At 47.2% G+C, this 20,750-nt stretch overlaps 1 protein-coding gene across 5 annotated transcripts in view; it reads right to left on the bottom strand.

Annotated features, from left to right (window-relative positions):
- The window catches only part of RNF144A (ring finger protein 144A), a 115,061-nt gene that overhangs the window by 37,119 nt on the left and 57,192 nt on the right, over positions 1-20,750 (bottom strand). For all 5 annotated transcript variants that reach the window (XM_060027151.1, XM_060027150.1, XM_060027149.1 and 2 more), the window contains exon 3: positions 1,921-2,066. In XM_060027151.1, coding sequence (XP_059883134.1) covers positions 1,921-2,055 — 135 coding nt within the window. In that variant the 5' untranslated portion in view covers positions 2,056-2,066. The remainder of the gene's footprint in view (positions 1-1,920; positions 2,067-20,750) is intronic.

Below are 20,750 nucleotides of genomic sequence, written 5' to 3' on the forward strand. Positions count from 1 at the left end.
AGACAATGGCAGTTCTGCTGGCTGGGGGTCCCTGAGGCCTACACAGAGGGGACAGCAGGTGACGGAAGCCCTAGGGGACATGGGCGCCTTCCCCCAGTCTGCGACACGCAGGTGTTTCCTGTGCTTCACGGTGCAGGGAGCTGCGGACACAAGTAAGCCTGCCTCAACATCTTAATTTTTAATAAATGGCTGTGAGAAAACAATCACAGCTGTCACCTGTTTCTCAGCGCTCCCAGCAAACCCCTCTTTGAGAAAACAATGTTATTTTCCTCTGTTCACAGTCCCTGACTTAAATTAAATGTTTGATCTGAATTAGACTTGCCTATTTATTTTCACTACTATGCTCTAGAAATAGAAAACTAAAACAACAATGACAACAAATGAAAGGCTGGGTAAAACCATGCCAGGGTGAATGGGCGACCTCACAGTGGAAGAAAAGAAGTCGTGGGCCCGTGAGGCCCTCCCCACACGACGCAGGCAGGGGACACGAGTGGCAGCAAGCTCGCCTACAGGCACATCTGCAGAGGAGAATCGAGCCAATTGGTTGAGATTGCGGAAAACTCCCCTTCAGGCAAGAGGGGGCAATTCTTGCATAAAGAGAACCCTTTGATCCATCCCCACGCTGGACCATCTCATCCTCCAGAAATGAAAACAAGCCCAATTCTCTGTGTTCATTGGCTGCACGTCTGTCTTTCCACCCACCTCCCCCCAGGGCTCTCTCCCTCCCATCCTTCCCCAGCTCAGAAAAGGCCCAAAGCAACTTCCGGTGGTCCAGGTTGAAGTTACTTTCCTGGGGCTTTAATGAGGCACATTTCTCGGCTGCTAAGCACACGGCTGAGGCTGACTCTGTGCGGTTCAACCCAGCTGCCTCTCCCGATTATCTATCGTGGGCCCCGCTGCAAACCAGGCATTTGGGGGCAGAACCGTGCCCTCAGGAAGCCAGTGTCTAACATAAAGGGAAGTCAGAGACCCAGACTTAAACGATTGAAAGCTCCGTCTCATCCGTAAAATGCAGATGATGCTATTGAATGCACATAGGTCCCAAACAGACAAGGTCTGTAAAACAGAGGCAAACAGAATAAGGTCTGTAAAATAGGGGCAGGAAGAAAGAAGTCTCTGAAAATCAGAAGGAGGCTGTCGGGGACAGAACCCAGTCCAGACGTCTGAACCATACATGGGAAGGCCGTCCCTACAGTCCATTTATAACAGTAGTCAAATTCAGAAACTTTTTTAGTTTTTCACAGTTTAAAGGAAAATTGTTTTTTCCAGACTTTTCTTTTCTTTTTTTTTTTTTTTTTTGTATTTCTTGAATGGGAAGAAAAACCAAGCAAAATTAAACGAGACAAACTGAAAACAAACCCTACACCCTCATGTTTCTCTTCTGATAGGTAAAATGCTGGGTCTGAGAGAGGCCTGATGGGAACAGAAGCCCCTACAGGCATTAAGAGCAGGCCATTTGGCCCACGGTGACGCCGGCTGCATCTTCAGGAAATTCAAATGTGATTTCAAGATGCAGCCTCTCCGGCTTAGCACTAAAGCAGTGACGGCTGACACGGAGAGCTGACTGTTCTACCGTACGCACTCACCAGGCCAGCACCCCTGCAATCTCAGTCATGTCACTGTTCAATTAAATTTAAAGGGAGCTGTGGTGGAGCTTTGCCTTTCCAGAAAGGAGCGCACATGCCATGCTCAGGGTTTCTCAACTGCGTTCCCAGCTCCTAAAATTCTGTTTAACTGATTACTTTTGCACCACGAGCGCCTGCAATCGAACCTGCTTGGGGAGCCTGACTGATTTGGAGGAGAATCCCTCCGATAACTGGGTAAAAGTGAGGGCAAAGGGCTGCACGGTGTCTCCAAAAACAAAAGTGAAAAAGGCTCATCCTGAAATTCTTTTAAACTGGCGTTTTCTGCAAGACCCACCAGGGTACAGAAGATGCATTGGCACTGGGCAATGGTCGTCATCTTCTCCACTGGGTACTCCCCGAGACACAGCTTGCAGGACACCAGCGGGTCCAGGGCCAGGTCCCAGGTGGGCCGGCACCGTGCTGTGGTCATGGCAGATTAGTCTGAAACGAGAGAAGCACAAGCCATCAGACACCTGTGGCCTCCACCAGAACTGAGGCAGGGGTCACTCCTGGCTGAAACTGGGGCTCTGGGGGGTGGCCAAGTGAACACTGAGGGGCCCGGGGTTTTAGAGTCCTCGTCTGGGTCCTCTGAGAAGTTTTAGCCAGAGGTCCCCGATCTGAGCCTGTGGGTGATTCCCTTCCCGTATTGATGGTAATATTCAAAACGGCGAGTGATCTACCCATCGGCATCCTTCCCTCCACCCCTCCGATGGGTACTGAGGAAGACACCGTCCACTAAACGAAGCACCCAGCTCAGGAGGGCAGAACCTTAGCAACCCGGCAAAGGAAGCTTTTGTTAAAATAGTTACTAATCAGATCAAAGTGTTCTCCAGTCTCTGCTGTAGGGATATCCCAGGGAAACCAGTTGGTGGAGTTCTGGCCTCTCTGTGCCCTCCCAGTAGAATGGTCCTTCCACACTGGTTTCTGTCCTCACCACCCAGGTGTCACCTGACCTTCCAGAAGCAGCTCAAGCACCACTGCCTCCGAAGTCCTGGAAGACTGTCTAAAATTTAAGTTTCAGGGAGGCAAGGCCCTTTGGCAGATTTGTTCATTTATGTGGGTCAAGTGCGTCCAACAGTGCCCGGTATGTGACAGACACTTTACAATCATCCACGGAACAGTCCTCACTTCCCCACCCTCCCCAACATTCTCTGTGCACATCCACCTCTGGTCTGTGTTCCCCTGATAACAGGCATCTTCCTATTGCTATGTTACACACCGATTTCCACTGCTTACTGCTCGAGGGAAACAGAGAAGGTGTGAGTGTCCAGCTCTTAGCTCGGCTCTGACCCACGGTGGCCTCAATAATTTCCTGTTGATTGACTGAATTCTTGCATCCAGGGAAATGGCTCCCTGCTCTTAGCATACCCCCTGCGACTTGATTTAAGCCTTACAACACTTATTTTGCACCTGTGGTGGGTAAGTATGTGCTTTATTCTACCAGCAGCCCCTTGCCCCCCAAACTCAGAACTGAGAAAGATTCAGTTAAAATTTCAGATAAAATCCACGGCCACCCAAACTCTCACTATCTGCTATCCAAATCTCAGGATCTAAACTGATTTAGAGAATTTGGTATCCTTCCCTACTGAACCCCTAACCTCACTCTCTAAACTGAGGCATGAAAAGATTTGGATGGCAAGACACACCTACATTCCCCCCGAGTTTGTGAGGCCACGAAAAGAGGGTTTGTCTTGTTCAACTCCACATGTACAGCAGAAGACTGTACGCATAACGACCAAGGTACACACATGAAGGGAAAGAAAACAAGACAAAGCAACACCAACCAACACCCAGAACGTACACAAAACGGCTCTCGGATCCTGGAAAGTCTCAAAGATGCGTGAGACAGAGCTCCCCACCTTAGGGTCTTCGGATTCAACCCAGGAACATCCTTTGCCAAATAAAAAGCTAATTGATAACACAAGGCAGAGTGTAGGATTATGTGTGAAATCAGTGCTCAAGGCACTCGGGAAAACTGGAAATCAGCCTGGGCTAGAATCTTCCGGATAGAACTTCGCAGGGGAGATAAGGCTTGAGTTTTAAGGGGAGGTTACATTTCATACAGGTGAAAAGGGGGTGGATATCAAAATAAGAGAGAGAGGTAACCCAGCATCTTTCACCAGGCAACAGGGTGTGGAGGCAACACCATAGGGGCAGAAGGAACTCTGCTCCTCCAGGGCAAACAGAACACCCCGATCTAGTAGGGTGCTGGCTTACTTGGCCACTGTCAGCCTCAGTCTGCTCATGTGTGTGATGGGGCCACAACCTCCGTCTCCCAGGGCTGGTGCAGGATTAGCAGAGATCATATGAAGGACCTGACACACATGGCAATGCTCAGTAAACCCTCGTCCCTTCCCCTGGGATGCCTCATTTGGCCATAGTTTATCCACCTGTGAGAAGGCCTCTGATGATACCAGCCAGGGGCTGGGTGTGCAAGTTATTTCTGGGGTCAGGGAGCTGTCATGATACTTTTTTTTAGAAAAAAAATATATCCATTTCTCGTGTTTTGACAGTCACAGCTCACCGGGTATCACTAAGCAAATATTTACTTAGGACGAACCACTGTGGGTTCTGCGCAGGGCGCTGGGGGCGGGGAAGGCACGTGTGAGCTGGGGAAGAGACTCTGCGATGGTCTTGGGAACGCACAGAGGAGGTAAGACACAGTGACACACGACCCAGGCGCATGAGTGATGTCAGGGTGGCAGAGCAGCGGAGGAGACCCTGACCTATAAGAGCTCAAGCAAGTGAGGGGAGTTACTGAATTCCGGCGGGAATCGGCATTGGGAACGAGGGCGGGAAATCCGAGGTCGGGGCAGGGAATGGACAGCAGCCTCCTCCCAGGACAGTTAGTATCTGTGGGCGACTTAGTCTAAAGTAAGTGCACTTTCCATTGTTAGAAAAGAACTCTGACACAAATTCAAGTAATTTTGGGGTGGGTTGGAGCCTTCCGGCTAATTTAAACGAACATGATCATTTGACCTTCATCCAAGGGCACCAGAACACTTAGGTGATTTGGGGGTCACTCAGAGATCTGGGGGTGCAAAGTGTACCAGAATCAAGGCTCCTCCTGTCCCTGAGTTCATTTTCATTTGGCACATCTCCCTGCATCTTGAATTTATGCTTATTATGATTATTTTAAATGTCCAGTGTTGCCTGGATCCTGGGCTCAGGTGCCAAGACTTTTTTCTGTATGTTTCTCGGCACCTTTTTTTGTTTTAATCCTTAATATCTCTTAAAGCTCACAGTACAGAGTGTCAACTGTGTTTTGATTAAGACTGTTAGCTAAGCCCTATCAGGGATCACAAAGCTTTACTGGAAGCATTGAGAAACTGCCTAAGACTGGAAATGTCCCCAAGAGGACAGAGGTTGCTTAATTGGCTTTTCTGTCCTGGAGAGCTGGGGAAAGGCTGCAGTGGACACTGTCCAAAAGGTCTGGGGTCCAGATTCTGCAGTCAAATGCTCTACCCCTGAGCTATACCCCCTGGGGTCCAGATTCTGTAGGGCACTGAGCAGCAGATGACATGTCACCCAGCAGACCTGGGTCCAAATTCCTGTTCTGCCACTTGGTCATGTGATTTTGGAGAAATTACTCAACCTCGAGGAACTTTAGTGTTTTTCTCTCTGTAAAACGTACACACCATCACCTCCCAGGTACACTTGTGAAGAGTGAGTGAGAAAGAATACGTTTAAAATTCCTGGTAAGTAAAGGTCATTAGGCTCTGTCGGGTTCAAGAGCTTGGACATTAACCCATATGAACCAAGGGGAGGAGAAAAACTGAGAGATGGTAAGATGGACTTAGTCTTAGGAAGTTCACGCTGATGGCCGTCATCTTTGGAAGAAGCAAACACCAAAACCTCAGAAGCCTCCTGCTTTATCATCTGCTGTGCAGGTTGCTCCAAGGCTGGACATCACCCCAAATGGCAGAAATCAGGGACTTAACCCTTTGACATAGTCCTTGAAGCCCACGGCCCTGACCCCACTCACTGCCTTTCACCCTGGACCACTGGTCCCATCCTGGCTGGTTCCTCCTCAGACAATTCTCTCTCCCCCAGCTTCTGAGCTTGGCTCCTTTCTTGTTTATAATGACCCTCAGTTCAACTTGCAAGGCTTGACCTCTCACTTCCTTTCTTCCTGGACCATGATTTCCTCTTGACCTGAGACAGTGTGGCCTCCACTGCCCTGGGCACAGGTTAGCTGCAGCCTCTCACCTCCCAGCCCCACGATTCAGCCTTGAAGCAGGTCAGACATGGTCTCCTGGCAACTTGTCAGTATTCTTTCCTACAGAGTAGACACTCTCTAAGGTGAGCTCACAATCATGATTCAATGGGAACAACAATTGGACATATTTTACCAAAAAAAAAAAAAAAGGATACATTGTCTAAGCCCATCACGACCTTCCCGACACACAGGATGGGCTGAATATGATTTTGCAAACATTGAACAGCTGCAAAATTGAAACAGGAATTTGCAAAGAAAATCACAATGCACAATAAGAGAAAAAAAGTGTTTGTTTTCCTAATGTGCATGTCAAGTAGAATGAAACAACAAACTATTTTAAGAACATCTGGTCAATTATAAGCATTATTCAATCTAAGCAACTCAAAATGTTTATAAGGCAAGTTACTTATTAAGCACGACTGGGTTATGCAGAGGGTGCATTGTGATGAGAGGTATACAAAGATGAGAAAGAGCTAGAAGGGAAAAAAACCCATTGAGGGAGATAGTCTTAAAAGTACGAAGTGGTTATTTGGCCAGGACCATTGCACCTGGGCTCTGGGGCTGTGGATTCTGAAGGTCCCTACTCACCCACTGTCACCCCTTCAAGGCAAAGTAGGGGAAGGGAAAATCAAATTGGTGTCAGCCAATCACTGCAGGACTGCCCTAAAGCCGGCAGACGCATGTTGGTGGTTCTTCCCCAGCCGAGGGGGCAGGGGGAGTCACAGCCATCTGAGTTTTCACTAGCCTTTCAGGGAATTCCCATATGCAATGAAGTCTAAGAACCGCTGGGCTACATGATTCCACAGGATAGCATCTCCCCCGAGGACCCTCCCACCCTGAAGCCCATAGGGGCTTAAGCCCAACACATGATCACCTCTCAAAAATGCTACACTGCACAGCCTGTGTCTGCCAGGCACGGGGTTAGACTCTGCATATTAGCCTCCTTTATTCTTTGCCATGACTCCCTCCATGGAAGCGTGGCCTTTCCACATCTGCCACGTGTGTTAGTTTGTCCCCCAAATTGAAAAGCAGTGCTTTCTACCCTGCTGGACGGTGCTGGTCACAGGCAGACAGCCCATTACATACACATATATGTGCATCAGGCATTATGTGAACCAATTTTATACATTATTTCATGTATCCGCACAGTGACTTTGAGGCTTTAGTAGTTGTTATTATTCCAATTTCAACAATGAGGAAAGCAAGACACAGAGAAGGCACGTAACCAGCCTGCGAGACGTCCTTTGTATATCCTATGCATTGCATGAGAAGGGAGCCTTCTGGGTCTGTAGACAAACTAATTCCAGTTCTGCCACGGAGCTTCCTGGGCCTCACCCGAGTGCTTCCATGTTGGCGGCGGGGTGGAAAGCTACAGCTTCACAGTTTGGAGCTGCCAGTCACAGCAGAAACATGAGAACGGTTGCTGGGTAGAAAACTGACTGCAGGGAGGTTGACTTATCCAAGTGTATGTGGTTCCATGAACCTTCAGTAAGGTGTCTGAGTGTCATCTCCTCCAGAGGAGACGATGCTGCTCCCAGGTATTCACGGAACTAACGTGAAAACATATTCACACGAACACTGTGCACGGATATTTACGGCAGCTTTACGCATGACTGCCAAAACGTGGCCTCAACCAAAATGTCCTTCAGGAGGTGAACGGATAAATGACCTGTGTGTCATCCAGACAATGGAACATTTTTTCAGGGCTAACAGGAAATGAGCTATCGAGCCATGGAGAAACATGGAGGAACCTTCAATGCATGTTATTAAGTGAAAGAAGCCAATCTCTCTGAAAGGCCACAGACTGTCTGATTAAAACTATATGACATTCTGGAAAAGGTAAAATTATGGAGACTGTAGAAAGATCAGAGATTGCCTGTCAGGGAGAAAAGGATAAACAGGCCGAGCACAGAGGCTATTTTAGGACAGTGAAACTAATCAGTATGATTTGTAATGGTGGATGCATGTCATTATACATCTGCCAAAACCCACACCAAGTGTGAGCCCCAATGTCAATGGTGTGGGCAAAGTCATGTCCCCCACAAAGTTCCTATGTTGAAGCCCTAACCCTCAGTGATGACTGTATGTCCTTTCGAGGCAATGAAGGTTCAGTGGGGTCGTAAGGGTGGGGTTCTAATCCAGTAAGGCTGTGGTCTTATGAGAGAGGAAGATCTCAGCATCGCCCTCTCTTTCTCCTACAGGTGAGGACTCAGGGAGAAGGTAGACACCTGCAAGCCACAAAGAGGGCTTTCACCAGCACCTGAGGAGAACCCAACCCTGCTGGCTTCCCGATCTTGGACTTGTAGCCTCTAGAACTGTGAGAAAATACACTTCTGTGTTTTAAGTCACCCAGTCTATGGTGTTTCGTTATGGCAGCCTGGGCTAATACGGCAAGCTATGGACTCTGGGTGGGAGGGATGTCTCAGTGTAGGTTCATCGTTGTAACACCCACACCTCTGGTGGGGATGGGATGTCAGCAGTGGTGGAGACCTCAAACTCTTCTATATGGTACCTCCCTGTACAATCTGCATCAGCTTTCTAAATATAAGTCCAAATCTGTTAACCTAAAGCTAAATTTAAAACCAAATCTGTTCATCTAAACTGCCCTAAAATAAAAAGTTTCTTTTAAAAAATTTGTTATTTTCATTTAAACCCGAATAAGCCTATTAACATGCAGAGTCAACTGGAATCTTTTAAGAATCTAAGATTTTAATCTAAGACCATGTTTTCCCCAAGCAGTATTATTTTTATTTTTTAACTTATTTTTTTTTCTATTGAAGTATAGTTGATTTACAATGTTGTGTTAGTTTCAGGTGTACAGCACAGTGATTCAGTTAAATTATATATATATATATTCTTTCTCAGATTCTTTTCCATTATAGGTTATTACAAGATATTGAGTATAGTAAACTGTGCTATACAGTAGGTCCTTGTTGATCGTCTATTTTACATATAGTAGTGTGTATCCATTAATTCCAACCTCCTAATTTATCTCTCCCCACTCCCTTTCCCCTTTGGTAACCATAAATTTGCTTTCTATGTCTGTAAGCCGATTTCTGTTTTGTAAAAAAGTTCATTTGTATCATTTTTTTTAGATTTGACTCCAAACAGTACTATTAAGTGTGATACTAAAAATCAGAGGAATACGGGATTAAATATAATTGGGCAGATTCGCGTGCTTATTTTTAACCATCAAACCCCGCGCGGGTCTTCAGGTGGTAATGAACACAGTGATACTCCAAGAAGGCCGTACAGTGTGGTTCTGCTGGACGAAGCACAAAACACGCTCCCAAGCACAACCACACACCATCAGGTTAAAAAGGGAAGAAAAGGCTACTTTTCAGTCATTTCACTGTCACAGGTTCCCCAACATTCAGACTTTGCAGGGAAAAGAGCAAAGAGGAGACAATCAACAAGGGGCCCAGGGACCAGAGAGAACTCTGGCCTGTCCGGGCTGCACTCTGCACAGGAGAAACAGCCAGAGACCTGTCAGGCACAGGTAAGGGTTTCCACTCCACATGTCGTAGAGGCCCAAGGGTCCCTTACCACAGACAGGACGAGGAAACTTGCCTTCACTTAACCTGGGACCTTCCGTTTACTTCCCTCCTGCCTCCCAAAGATTCGGACCATTTTACAAGCATATAAACTCGCCTCTGTTAACAGTGACCCAGAAGCCTCTTTGTGCTATAAGCATGGATGTCTAAGGCAGTCAGCCATTCTCGGGCAAACAGGTCCTGTTGCGCTTGGCTGCCCCCCCCACCCCATCCCTGAGGCCCCATCCAGTAAGGCAACCCCCTTGCCAGGCCGTCCCACAAACCCGTGTCCCAGCCGGGCCCCGCGTCTGAGGAAGGTAAGCCTGTTTCCCCTTGAGGCCTTCAGTTGGTTACCCGACACTGGTGTCCCTCAGTCACCTTTTCCGTAAAATGGGGTTTTTAGTTTTGTCTTTTTTTTTTTTTTTAGTGCTGGGAAATACTTGCATTCAAGCAGGGAAGGGAAGGCAGAGGTCTGGCCCGATGCTCTATTCCTTTAATGCTGTGGGATCTGCCCCGGGAGCTTCTCTGCTTGTAGTTATCTCAAGTTCAACATATTTCAACTTAACCCCCTTCTAGATGTCGTTTGGAAGGCGAAGGAGATCTGCTTCCCATCGCCACTGGGCTCTGGGGCTCTGACTGCCTTGCCTATAGATTTATGGCTTGATAAATTTGTCATATTCAAAATCTTGAAATGTACTAAAAGTGGTTTAAAAAAACATCCACGAATGGGAGCTCTGCACCTTTCAAATGCACCTGCACAGGTGAGAGCGAAGAGGAGTTCCTTCACCTGGCGCATCCTGACTGTGATGCAGCCTCTACTCCTGGGCGCTGAAGTGCACAGTGGGGTTGAGGGGAAGGGTGACTTAAACGAGCCGCCTCCTTCCACAGAGCAGGCCCACATCCTCCCTCCATCCTACCCTGGCGCTCTGGGTCTGCGCTTCTCTTGCCAGAGAAAACGTCTGGGCTGGGGCGAGGCCAACACAGTGAGTCTTCCTGCAGCAGGGCCCGGAGCCCGTCTGCCTGCCCGGGGTGCCAAAGAGGGAGGTCCACACAGACACGACAGAAAGCCGGCTGAAAAGCCCTTACAGACGTTTCCAGCGCCAGCCGGGGCGCCGGCCTTGAGACGCTTCCTCCCCGGCCTGGGCAGACCTGCGCACTTGCTTCTGGAAGCTGCCCCTCTGCGGGAGGCTTGGCTTATGAAACAAGTGACATTCACGGCAGAGCACTCACTCACAACGCCCCAGTATCCTCCTCATCACACACTGCTTCCCGCAGGCGGCCCAGCCCAGCCTGGCTCTCTGACCTCGGTCCAGGAATGAAACGAAGAGGGAGACACAAAGGGACTATTATTCCCACCGCAAACGTCACACTTTGGCTACCAGCGAGCGACAACTTTAAAAGTCAGACATAAAGGCATTGCGTTTTAAGGCCGATGGGGATCCTCATCAGATTGTGTGTCCTTTGAGAGATGATTGCCTTGCTCCCAGCTGTTTAGGGATTTGCTAAGAGGTCGCACGGCCACCTCACGCCATCCCACTGCCTTCTACCTGGTCGTGAACTACCCTGATGGTACTATTGCCAAACCTTGCCAGTGACACAGTGAATCATTATCTCCACTTTTTAGTTTTCAGACAAGGACACAGAGAAAAGAGCAACAGAACATGTCCACACATGTAGGATAGAGCACGGACAGCATGGGCCATGCCCATTCCTGGCTCTAAACATTCCTAATCACACTCTGCCAAAGAAAGGGCCCTCAGTGGGGCACAGGTGTCCTCCGCGTCCCCCCGCCCCTTTAAGTCAGTCCTGGTTGATGGCAGGTGCTTTGGGAGCACGCTCTGGCCAGCTCAGGTGGGGGTAGGACAGGTACGTAGTTGTGTCCTTCCAGGCACCAAACAGAGGTCTTGCTGCTAAGACAAGGAGCCTGGGAAATTCCTTGGTGTGGAGCTTGTCAATCCCTTGGGTTAACAGAACAAGACGTGATGGAGTAGGGAACACGCAGTGGGATGGACACGGGCCTCTGTGAAGATTCCAGAAGCCGGGGTTCTCATGTCAGCATTGCTGCCCACCGACCACGTGACCCCCGGGACCTGTCCTGGACCCTCCTGGATCAGTAGCCTCATCTGAGCACTGGCTCGGGCCTGGCTCGCAGGATTCCTCCAGGCCCCTGAACCCTCCCTCCTTCCACCCACCTGGGAAGCTGTCACCCAGCTCTCAGCAAGAGTGACTGCTGCTGTGACTGCAGCAGCAAAGGGGGGCCTCGGCGGGGGGGTTGGGGGGCGATGCATCTCAGAGAGAGAGAGAGCTAGAGGATAAAACATGCTCTCGAAGGATCGATCCTGCCACCACAGACCCATCTCAGAGCTCAGGTACTCCTGCGGCTGTGAGCCCTGTCTGTCCACGAAATCATCTCAACACTCCTGCCCGCCCTTTCTAAGAGCTCACCACAATTCCACCTCAAGCCCCTCCCATCCCAACGCCTATGGTTACACACCCAATCCTTCCATGTACTCCCGATCGGTAGTTAGCCAGCCGGCGTTAGGCTTCTGTAATGATCCAAACACTGTTCTAGACACGGGATGACAAGGGCCAGAGGTCTCACCCACACAGCACGTCGGGCAACAACCAAAGCCTTTTCTCCGGTTGAAGCACCTGCTTGTGAAGACCTCAGCATGAAAGAAAAGGGATCAAATAAAAGGTATAGAATGACAGGGAATCTGTTCAAAGAAACCTTGGGGGAGTCGAGCAGAATCACCCTTTTATCAATATTGAGCTGCAGATGGTTTCGGCTTCCTTGATGTACTTTAGCCAGAAAATTAGGTAAAATTTGGAGCTTCCAAATACATGCAGCAGATTTCTTATTGTACCGATATATACACTTCTTCTATCAGGTTTATTTGGATTTTGTCTTTGCTTCTTAAGAACAGATGAGAGGAAGGGGTATTGCTAAAAACAGAGTAAGTGGACACCATAAACTCCACTTGGGTAGTTAGAGCTGATTCATGTTTTCAGTGAGGAGGCCAGGTATCTGCCAGATTCTCTGAAGACAGAGTTGGCAGGATGACATGTAGGACTCAATGAGGGGCCTGAAATAACCAAGAGGAACACATGGCCCAGCCTGAGGTTCCGGTGGTGTCCCTGCAGGCCAGGCCATGGCACGTGCCAGAGGTCTGGGGTCGTTCAGGGTCTGCATGCCCGAGAAACATGCATACACATATACCCCTTAGTTTTCAAATGTACATGATATCATTGGGATGAACTAAAATGTGTCCCTAGGGGAATTCACACCTGGGACAACAGAAGGCAGTCTTCCTTCGATCATTCATTAAACAGGTATCTCGGAGCGCTTTGTTCCAGGCACTGCTCTGGTCACCGGAAACGTTAACAGTGCACAGACTCTGCAAGCACCCCTGCCCTCTGGGAGCTAACACTCCACTGGGAAGACAGGAAATAAATGAGGTAAATCGGTAAAACAGACAGTATGTCAGCCAGTAATGCGTGTGCAGTGGGCAAAACAAGCAGGGTGGGGGAGATGTGCTGAAATAGTGTCCAGGGTCCCCGACAGACCAGCGGGGCAAAGGCAGAGGCCAAGAGACCAGTGGGAGACAAGGGCAACTGTCCAGGTGAGAGACGGGGTGTGTCCGGGTGATGCCATGAGAAACAGGCCGAGGACAAGCGGTCATACTCTAGACCTGCTTGGAAAGAAAAGACGCTAGGACGAGCTGACAGCCCAGGTATGGCTATGAGAGAGACAGGGTCCAGGCCAGCCCCAAGGCCTTTGACCTCGCAAGTGGAAGGACTGAAGGACAGAGCTGCCCGTGCTCAAGTCTGGTGGGCGTGGGAGGAAGGTGCCAGGGTTTCTCCATCATTTACCGCCGGCTGCAGGATCTCAATGAGCCTCTCTGAGCCCAGCTCAACCGCTTTCCCAGGAAGCAGACTCGGTGGGTACACGTTACCAGCAGGCAAGGCAGGCTCTGCACGGGGCAGAAGCCCTCCAAGTGAAGAGCAGAGTCTGCGAACCAGGGCCAGGCCTTTTCTTTGTACAACCTTCAAGCTAAGAATGTCTTTTTGCATTTTGAGAGACTACAAGGCAAAGAAAAACACAAGCAAAGAAATGTGGGCCAGCAAAGCCTAAAACGCTCACTATCTGGCCCTGCACAGAAAAGCCTGCCAGCCCCTGATTTACAGGTGGGCATCCTCGATTCCGTGGGTGGAGCCAACTAGGACTCCTGGATGAGGCTCAGAAACAGGAAATTCCTACAAGAAGTCCTCCAGGAGAGCAGGCCCAAGGTCAGGACCAAGGCCAGGGACTGACGACAGCAGCCTGGAAATGTCACTTTAAACACACGTAACCGTGAGCAACTCTCCAAAGCCTGAGGTTCGAAGAAAGGAAGTGAAAGAACTAGAGGTTTGGGCCCTTTCTCTGCTTCCACATGTATGACAGCCAAAGGCTGGACACTGCCTGGACAAGACAGTTCTCAGTGCCCCATCCTTTGTGCTCTAGTTCATTGAGACCCAAGGGCTCCTAAGGATTTGTCCTAGAAAGACCACAGCAGGCGCAAGTCAGAAGGTCCAGTGCACACCCTCAGCACCCAGGAGACTTCCTGTGGGAAGGCAAACAGGAAGCTTTAAATCCCGCTTCTCCTAGTTGGAGCAGACCATGAGGTGATTGCTCACACAGGGACCAGACACATAAAAGTGCAATCACCTCGTGGTGTGAGCCACACTCAGTCCCCACGTCTTTAGATCTGGAAGCAGTAACCTCTGACACCTGCCAGCACAGGCGTGGGAGAGACATGCAAATCCCACGTGCAGAGCAGGAGTGGTGTCCCCTGCCTTGGACCCTGTAACACTTCTATGACAAGTATCTTCCCTATGCTATCTCCAAACTCTCATTTATACCTCTGGGTATACTCAGAGTTCACTTTTAATCACCAATAAATTATAACCCGCTGCGCCCCGAGTTGGGCAGAATCCACATCACTCTATTCCTTGGGGGCTCAGCTATTTTCTCATTGTAATAATGGCCTGGTAACTATTAAAGGACCCCTGTATTCAGAAAACGAGAGCTTGGAACAAGCCTAAAGAATCCCATGTCACCTTCATCCGTATGATGATTATGACAACAATATCACGAATCTTTGTTTTCCAAAGCCCATGACCTACAGACTATCACATCTTTCACCTTCTTTCAATCATCTGATCACCTACATAAAACCCCCTGCATCCCATCACCTCCGGCCACCTGTCCCTCTTTATGTTACCCCAGGCATTGTCTACACGCACGTCTTTATTTATGTATTGTTTTCTTCCCCCTCGAAAGTAAGTTCCATGAGAAGAGTCAGTATTACCATCCGACAGTTTAAAAAAACCTACTCAGAAAAATATGGCTGTATTTAGTTCTTTCCTTTACTGCCTAGTTAACTAGGTGGAAAAAAAAAATACTAGCCTCAGTGGGCATTACTTATTTCATTGGGGTGAAGAGGACATACCTATTTTCTGACCAAACAATGCTGAATAGCGTCTCAGAATGCCCTTGTGATTGCCTGCAACTGTTTCTGAACTTCTATTCAAAAACACTTTCTATTGTATAGTTGCTAATCAACACTTCAAAGAAGGAAATCAGCTCAGTTATCTTCATTTAACAGATAACAGCAGAGGCTGAAGAAGAATAAAACATTTGCCAAAGTCCCAAGGTAACAGATGGCAAATCCAGAATTCTCACCCCCTTCCTGACTTTCCAAAGCCACATTCTCTTCCCGCACCAACGTTTCCACTACTCTCAGGTCCACCGAACGCTCTCAAGGCACCCACTGCTCAGATTGCTGACGGGGTGGCAGAGTCTTCCCTGGGGCTTGGAGAGGCTCCTTCACTCACAAGAACTCCACTCACGGCCCCTCTACTCTCGTCCACTGCTCACAGAAGCCAATTGCTAACCTGGCTGTTCCACCTTTAGATGACAAGAGGCCACCCTCTGAGAAAAAACGCCACTGCTGTTTTAACCTAAGAATTTTGAAAGTGTCATGTTTTGCACATAAAAATATCCTTTCCGTCACCGAGAGTCCTCCAGTTATGAAATGAGGCATTTGGCCCCATGATGGTTAAGGACAGTCCATTTAGCTGGCTAAGATACCGAAATCAATCCAGCGTTCCACTTCCTTGATGAGATGATGAATCTTAATCTCACAAAAAGCTCCTCTGTCTTCCCCAGGCCCAATGCCAGAGTCTGTACTTTCTAATAATCAGGAGAAACGATCTATCACCCTACTGGGTTTCCTAACCTCTTTGTGAAGAAAGCTGGGTCATCAGTATGTCCTTGGACAGGACTGAAGACCAGGGGTCCAGAGGTGTGGCCAAGATTAGGGAGTCAGGAAGGGTCCTGAGATCCACGTACCCAAGCCCCAGGCTCAACCCTCGCCCACAATTCTAGAACTCATATTCCAGTAGGGACTCAGAGAACATCACAGCTGCTCCAATCTCTCTTTTCTGCCCCTGGCTAAGGAGACCCCAAGTGCAGATGAGCTTACTGGATGGAGAGAGAGATACCCAAGTCATGACAGAGAGATGGGATCATGGAGATGCCACGAACCCCTTCTTGTCCCTCTCCTGTTCCAATACCCCGCCTGTCCCCACTCTCCAGCCTTTAGCTAGACAACACTGGGGACTCTATTAAATATCAAAACCACAAAACTTACTCAAAATTAGTTCTGACATGGTGGCGATGATGCCCCACAGGTGTAGACACAGAGCTTCAATTTAGAGAAGAGTCACAAAGACAGAAGGAAGGCCCCAGACGAACAGGGTCAGCACTGCCTGCAGAACTACTTCACCGTCTCCTGAACATGCAGCTTTGCTCGAAGCCCACCCATGAGGGAACTGGATGTAATCAAATAAACTGATACAACCTTTCCTGCAGGGAAACAGAGATGCCAACTTCAGATAACTCTCAAGAAAACACCAGCTTCCAATGTGGGCAACATTCCTGCTGGGAATACCCATAGAAAGCGAGTCTAGAAAGCGCATTTATTTCCAGCCCCGTGTTGAAACCTGAGTTGTACTCCTCGGACCGGCACATGGTGTTCCTGTGCGTGGAGCCTTCCTTCACGGAGAACAGACGTGGAGAAGTCTGTTTCGGGGAAGGACCAAGTTGTTGACATGATAATGGGTCTAAAGGGACTACGTTCTCTCAAAGACATACAACTCTTTGGTCACTTGAGAATCATCAGTGTAGAATTACAGCACCCAAAATAATAGGACCCGCTATGTCCAGCCAATGTTTTCCTCTTTCACAGATTACAGGCCTCTGACGCATCAAGGGCCGTCTGCATGCTTCCTGACATTCCAGAAAGGAGCAGGCTCAGGTGCTCCAGGGCCGTGGAAGACCACACACACCCTCGTCCACAGGCACCCGGATCTCATCTCCAAGTCTGCTCGCACCTGCGCAGAGACGATGAGGGATGGGGGCCGAGGGGCTGTTTCTCCGGGTTCCGCAGCAGCCTCACGTGTCTGCAGGACGCTATTTCATCAGGTCTCTCCTGCTTGAAAGCTTCTGACCACTCCCCAGCAGTGCAGATGCAATGCAAAGCCCTCAAGCTCCACCTGCACCCACCTTCCTCTTCCTCAGAGCCCATCACTGTCTGCGGCTTACCTTACTTATCTCATTTATCCTCTGCCACCCTTTCCTCGAGGAGGCTGATTTTCATTGTCTTTTCTCACACTTGCATCCAAAGGCCCCGACACAGAGGACGTGTCCCATGAAAACAGGTCCGCACAATCTATCTGATGCTCCAAACTCATGCCTGGGAGAAACCCAGGGTGACTGGGTGAGAGGGATCTCTGCTCTACTAGAAGCTTTTCTGGAACAGGGAGGATTTTATGTCCATGTCATATCTACTACCTGGTATTATGGGCTACACGTGGAAAGTAAATATTTACTGAGGGGATGTCTCAATAACTACTAAATTAGCAATTTGGTGTGACTTTTCTCTGCAGTGAAATACAATTGCTCATTTTGGCCCAGTTAAATTTATGTGAAAGTTGTCCAAAGGACCACGTCCAGTCACCTGTGCTCTGGTGTGAATTCATGTGGAAAGGTGCCAGCTCTCTCTTCCTGGGAGCCAGGACACTGGCCGTAGCCACTCTGTGACCTTGGCCCACCTCCTGAGCACTCTGCACCCTGATTTACTCACGTGGAAGATGATAGGGCTGATCCTCCACCTATAAAGTCAACTGCACATTTTTAAAATTATAATTACCTGGCTACAGTCACGGAGCCACTACTTAACACACATGGCTAATGGTAACACATAATGATAGACCACTACTGAGAGGCAACAGTCAATCTTCCTCAAGGACCTTAAAAATGTTCAACTCCTTTGATCAAGTAACACCGTTTCTGGGAATTCATCCATAAGAATAAAAAAATCAGGACTTCCCTGGTGGTGCAGTGGTTAGGAATCCGCCTGCCAATGGAGGGGACACGGGTTCGATCCCTGGTCCAGGAAGATCCCACATGCCGTGGAGCAACTAAGCCCGTGCGCCACAGCTACTGAGCCTGCGCTCTAGAGCCCCCGAGGCACAACTACTGAGCCCACATGCCACAACTACTGAAGCCTGCGTGCCTAGAGCCCGTGCTCCACAACAAGAGAAGCCACCGCAATGAGAAGCCCGCACACCACAATGAAGAGTAGCCTCTGCTCGCTGCAACTAGAGAAAGCCCGCGCACAGCAACGAAGACCCAATGCAGCCAAAAATAAATAAATAAATCTATTTTTAAAAAAAAAGAATAAAAAAAATCAAGGGCATTAAATGTTCATTATAGCATTTCTCATAATATTAAAAAAGTTTTCAGAGAATAAATACACGTTTTAAAAAGAAATATCAAACCGGTAAAAACGGAAGAATGGAAAAGTACGAGCCACAGAATGATATTTTACAGCCTTAACCGATGGCTTTACAATATAATTTTGGATAAAAATCATATGCTATGTTAGCCACCACAGACAAAGAAAGGATACACACCCACATAAGTAAAATCACTGCTTCATTAGAATGAGGAGACATTATGTTTCTTCCTGGCAATATTCCTTTATATATACAAGTTCAAAAAATTCTGCAAAGCCAAGGTAAGTCAAAATAAATAACAAAATTATTTTAAAAAACAGTTGCAAAACTTATTCCAGTTAACTTCCTTTGTACAGTTTTAGAAATTGAGAGGTAAGAGAGCAACAGTAATAGAAAATGATCAAAGTACAAGAAGTAGTTCACAGGGAAAGAAAGACAAGTGTCCCCAGATGGACTCATTCCTAAGAAGAGAGATGCAAATTCACTGCATAAGATGCCACTTCTCAACTCTCCAACCGGCAAACATTCAAACGTTTGACAAAACACTCGTCCACGAGGCTGTCGGTCAATAATTGCTCTCCTGCCTGACTTGTTGGAGTCCGAGACGATACAACACATCAAAAGGGTTTTGTTGTCAGAATCTACCGACACTTCACCTACATTTATCCTTTGAACCAGAAATCCCACTTCTCGGGCATGTGACCAGTGTATGTGTGAGCAAGTTTGTCATTGTGGTCTTGTCTGAAATATCAAAAATTAAAAACAATCCAAGTAGGTGACAGGTTAAATAAGCTGAGGAAGTCAACCCTGGAATGGATTACTAGGCTACTGTAGAAAGAGGAGAAACATTCCACGCATTAAGATGGGAAGATTTGAACGATGTAGTAAATTTAAAAGGCAAACTGTAGAACATGTATTTTGCATACTGAATGTTGTGTAAACTTCATATGTATATTCGTACTTATTTGTATTTGCATAGAGAAACACTGGATGCTGCAGGCACTATGGAGAACAGTATGGAGGTTCCTTAAAAAAATAAAAATAGAGCTACCATATGATCCTGCAATCCCACTCCTGGGCATATAGCTGGAGAAAACCATAATTCAAAAAGATACACACACCCAGTGTTCACTGCAGCACTATTTACAATAGCCAAGACATGGAAGCAACCTAAATGTCCATCAACAGATGAATGCATAAAGAAGATGTGGTATATATATACAATGGACTATTACTCAGCCATAAAAAAGAATGAAATAATGCCATTTGCAGCAACATGGATGGACCTAAAGAGTATCATGCTAAGTGAAGTAAGTCAGACAAACATCATATGATATTTATATGTGGAATCTAAAATAAATACAAATGAACTTATTTACAAATAATGCCATTTGTAGCAACATGGATGGAAAAACAGATTATCATACTAAGTGAAGTTAAGCCAGACAGAGAAAGACAGATCTCATAGGATATCGTTTATATGTGAAATCTAAAAAAATGATACAGATGGTCTTATTTACAAAATAGAAATAGACTCACAGACATAGAAAACAAACTTATGGTCATCAAAGGGGAAAGGGGATAAATTAAGAGTTTGGGATTAACGCATACACACTACTACATATAAAATAGATAACCAAAAAAGAACTACTGTATAGCACAATATCTGTAATAACCTATAAGGGGAAAGAATCTGAAAAAGAATATATATATATATATAACTGAATCACTTTGCTGTGCACTTGAAACTAACACAGCATTGTAAATCAACCATACTTCAACAAAAAAAAAAAAAGAAAAAGAAAAAGAAAATGGAAAAAAAAGGAACACTGGATGAATACCCGAACCATAATTAAAGCAGTTACCTAGCGGAGTGGGCTGGGCTAGAGGGTGGAGGGACTGACCGGGCACAGAGGTGAACAGGACTCTTCAAATATTACCTTTAAATAAATTGATTGTGAACTATATGGATACTCCTGTCTAGAGATTACAAAGATTTTCATGAAATAAACTTAAGTATTTTAATAACAGTAATTTAGAATAAACAGAGGGTCTCTTGCCTGGTCCTAATTCCATCAAGGGATAATGCCTATTCATTCTACACATAGACTTGCGTACTTAAAGTGAGGGGAATCATTTCAAAATTGTATAAGAGAAAAGTTCCAAATGATATTTTAATAGTGTTTTTCTTCTCTGAGCTAGCTCAGAGTTCCAGAACTGTCAACGTATAAATGCTCTCCTCCATGTCTCTTCCAAATTTAAAACCTGGCATTTATTTTATTGTTGAAAGGCTCAACGTCCTCTGATCAGCTGCCTGTCAGTGCTAAGTTCTCAGACAAGGGCCTGTCAGCTCACAGAGTAATAAGACTTTCACAGTGTCAGCCTTTGGGGGAGGGTTTTATACTTCCCACAAGGAAAAAAAAGCAACATCAATTCAAATAAAGATTAAGAAATAATAATAACAGCTAACATTGACTGAGAACTTGCTAGGTGCACAAATTCATGAGCCACTTAATCATACAGCAGCTG

This window comes from Delphinus delphis, chromosome 12 (assembly GCF_949987515.2).
Source record: "Delphinus delphis chromosome 12, mDelDel1.2, whole genome shotgun sequence".
NCBI classification, from domain to species: domain Eukaryota; kingdom Metazoa; phylum Chordata; class Mammalia; order Artiodactyla; family Delphinidae; genus Delphinus; species Delphinus delphis.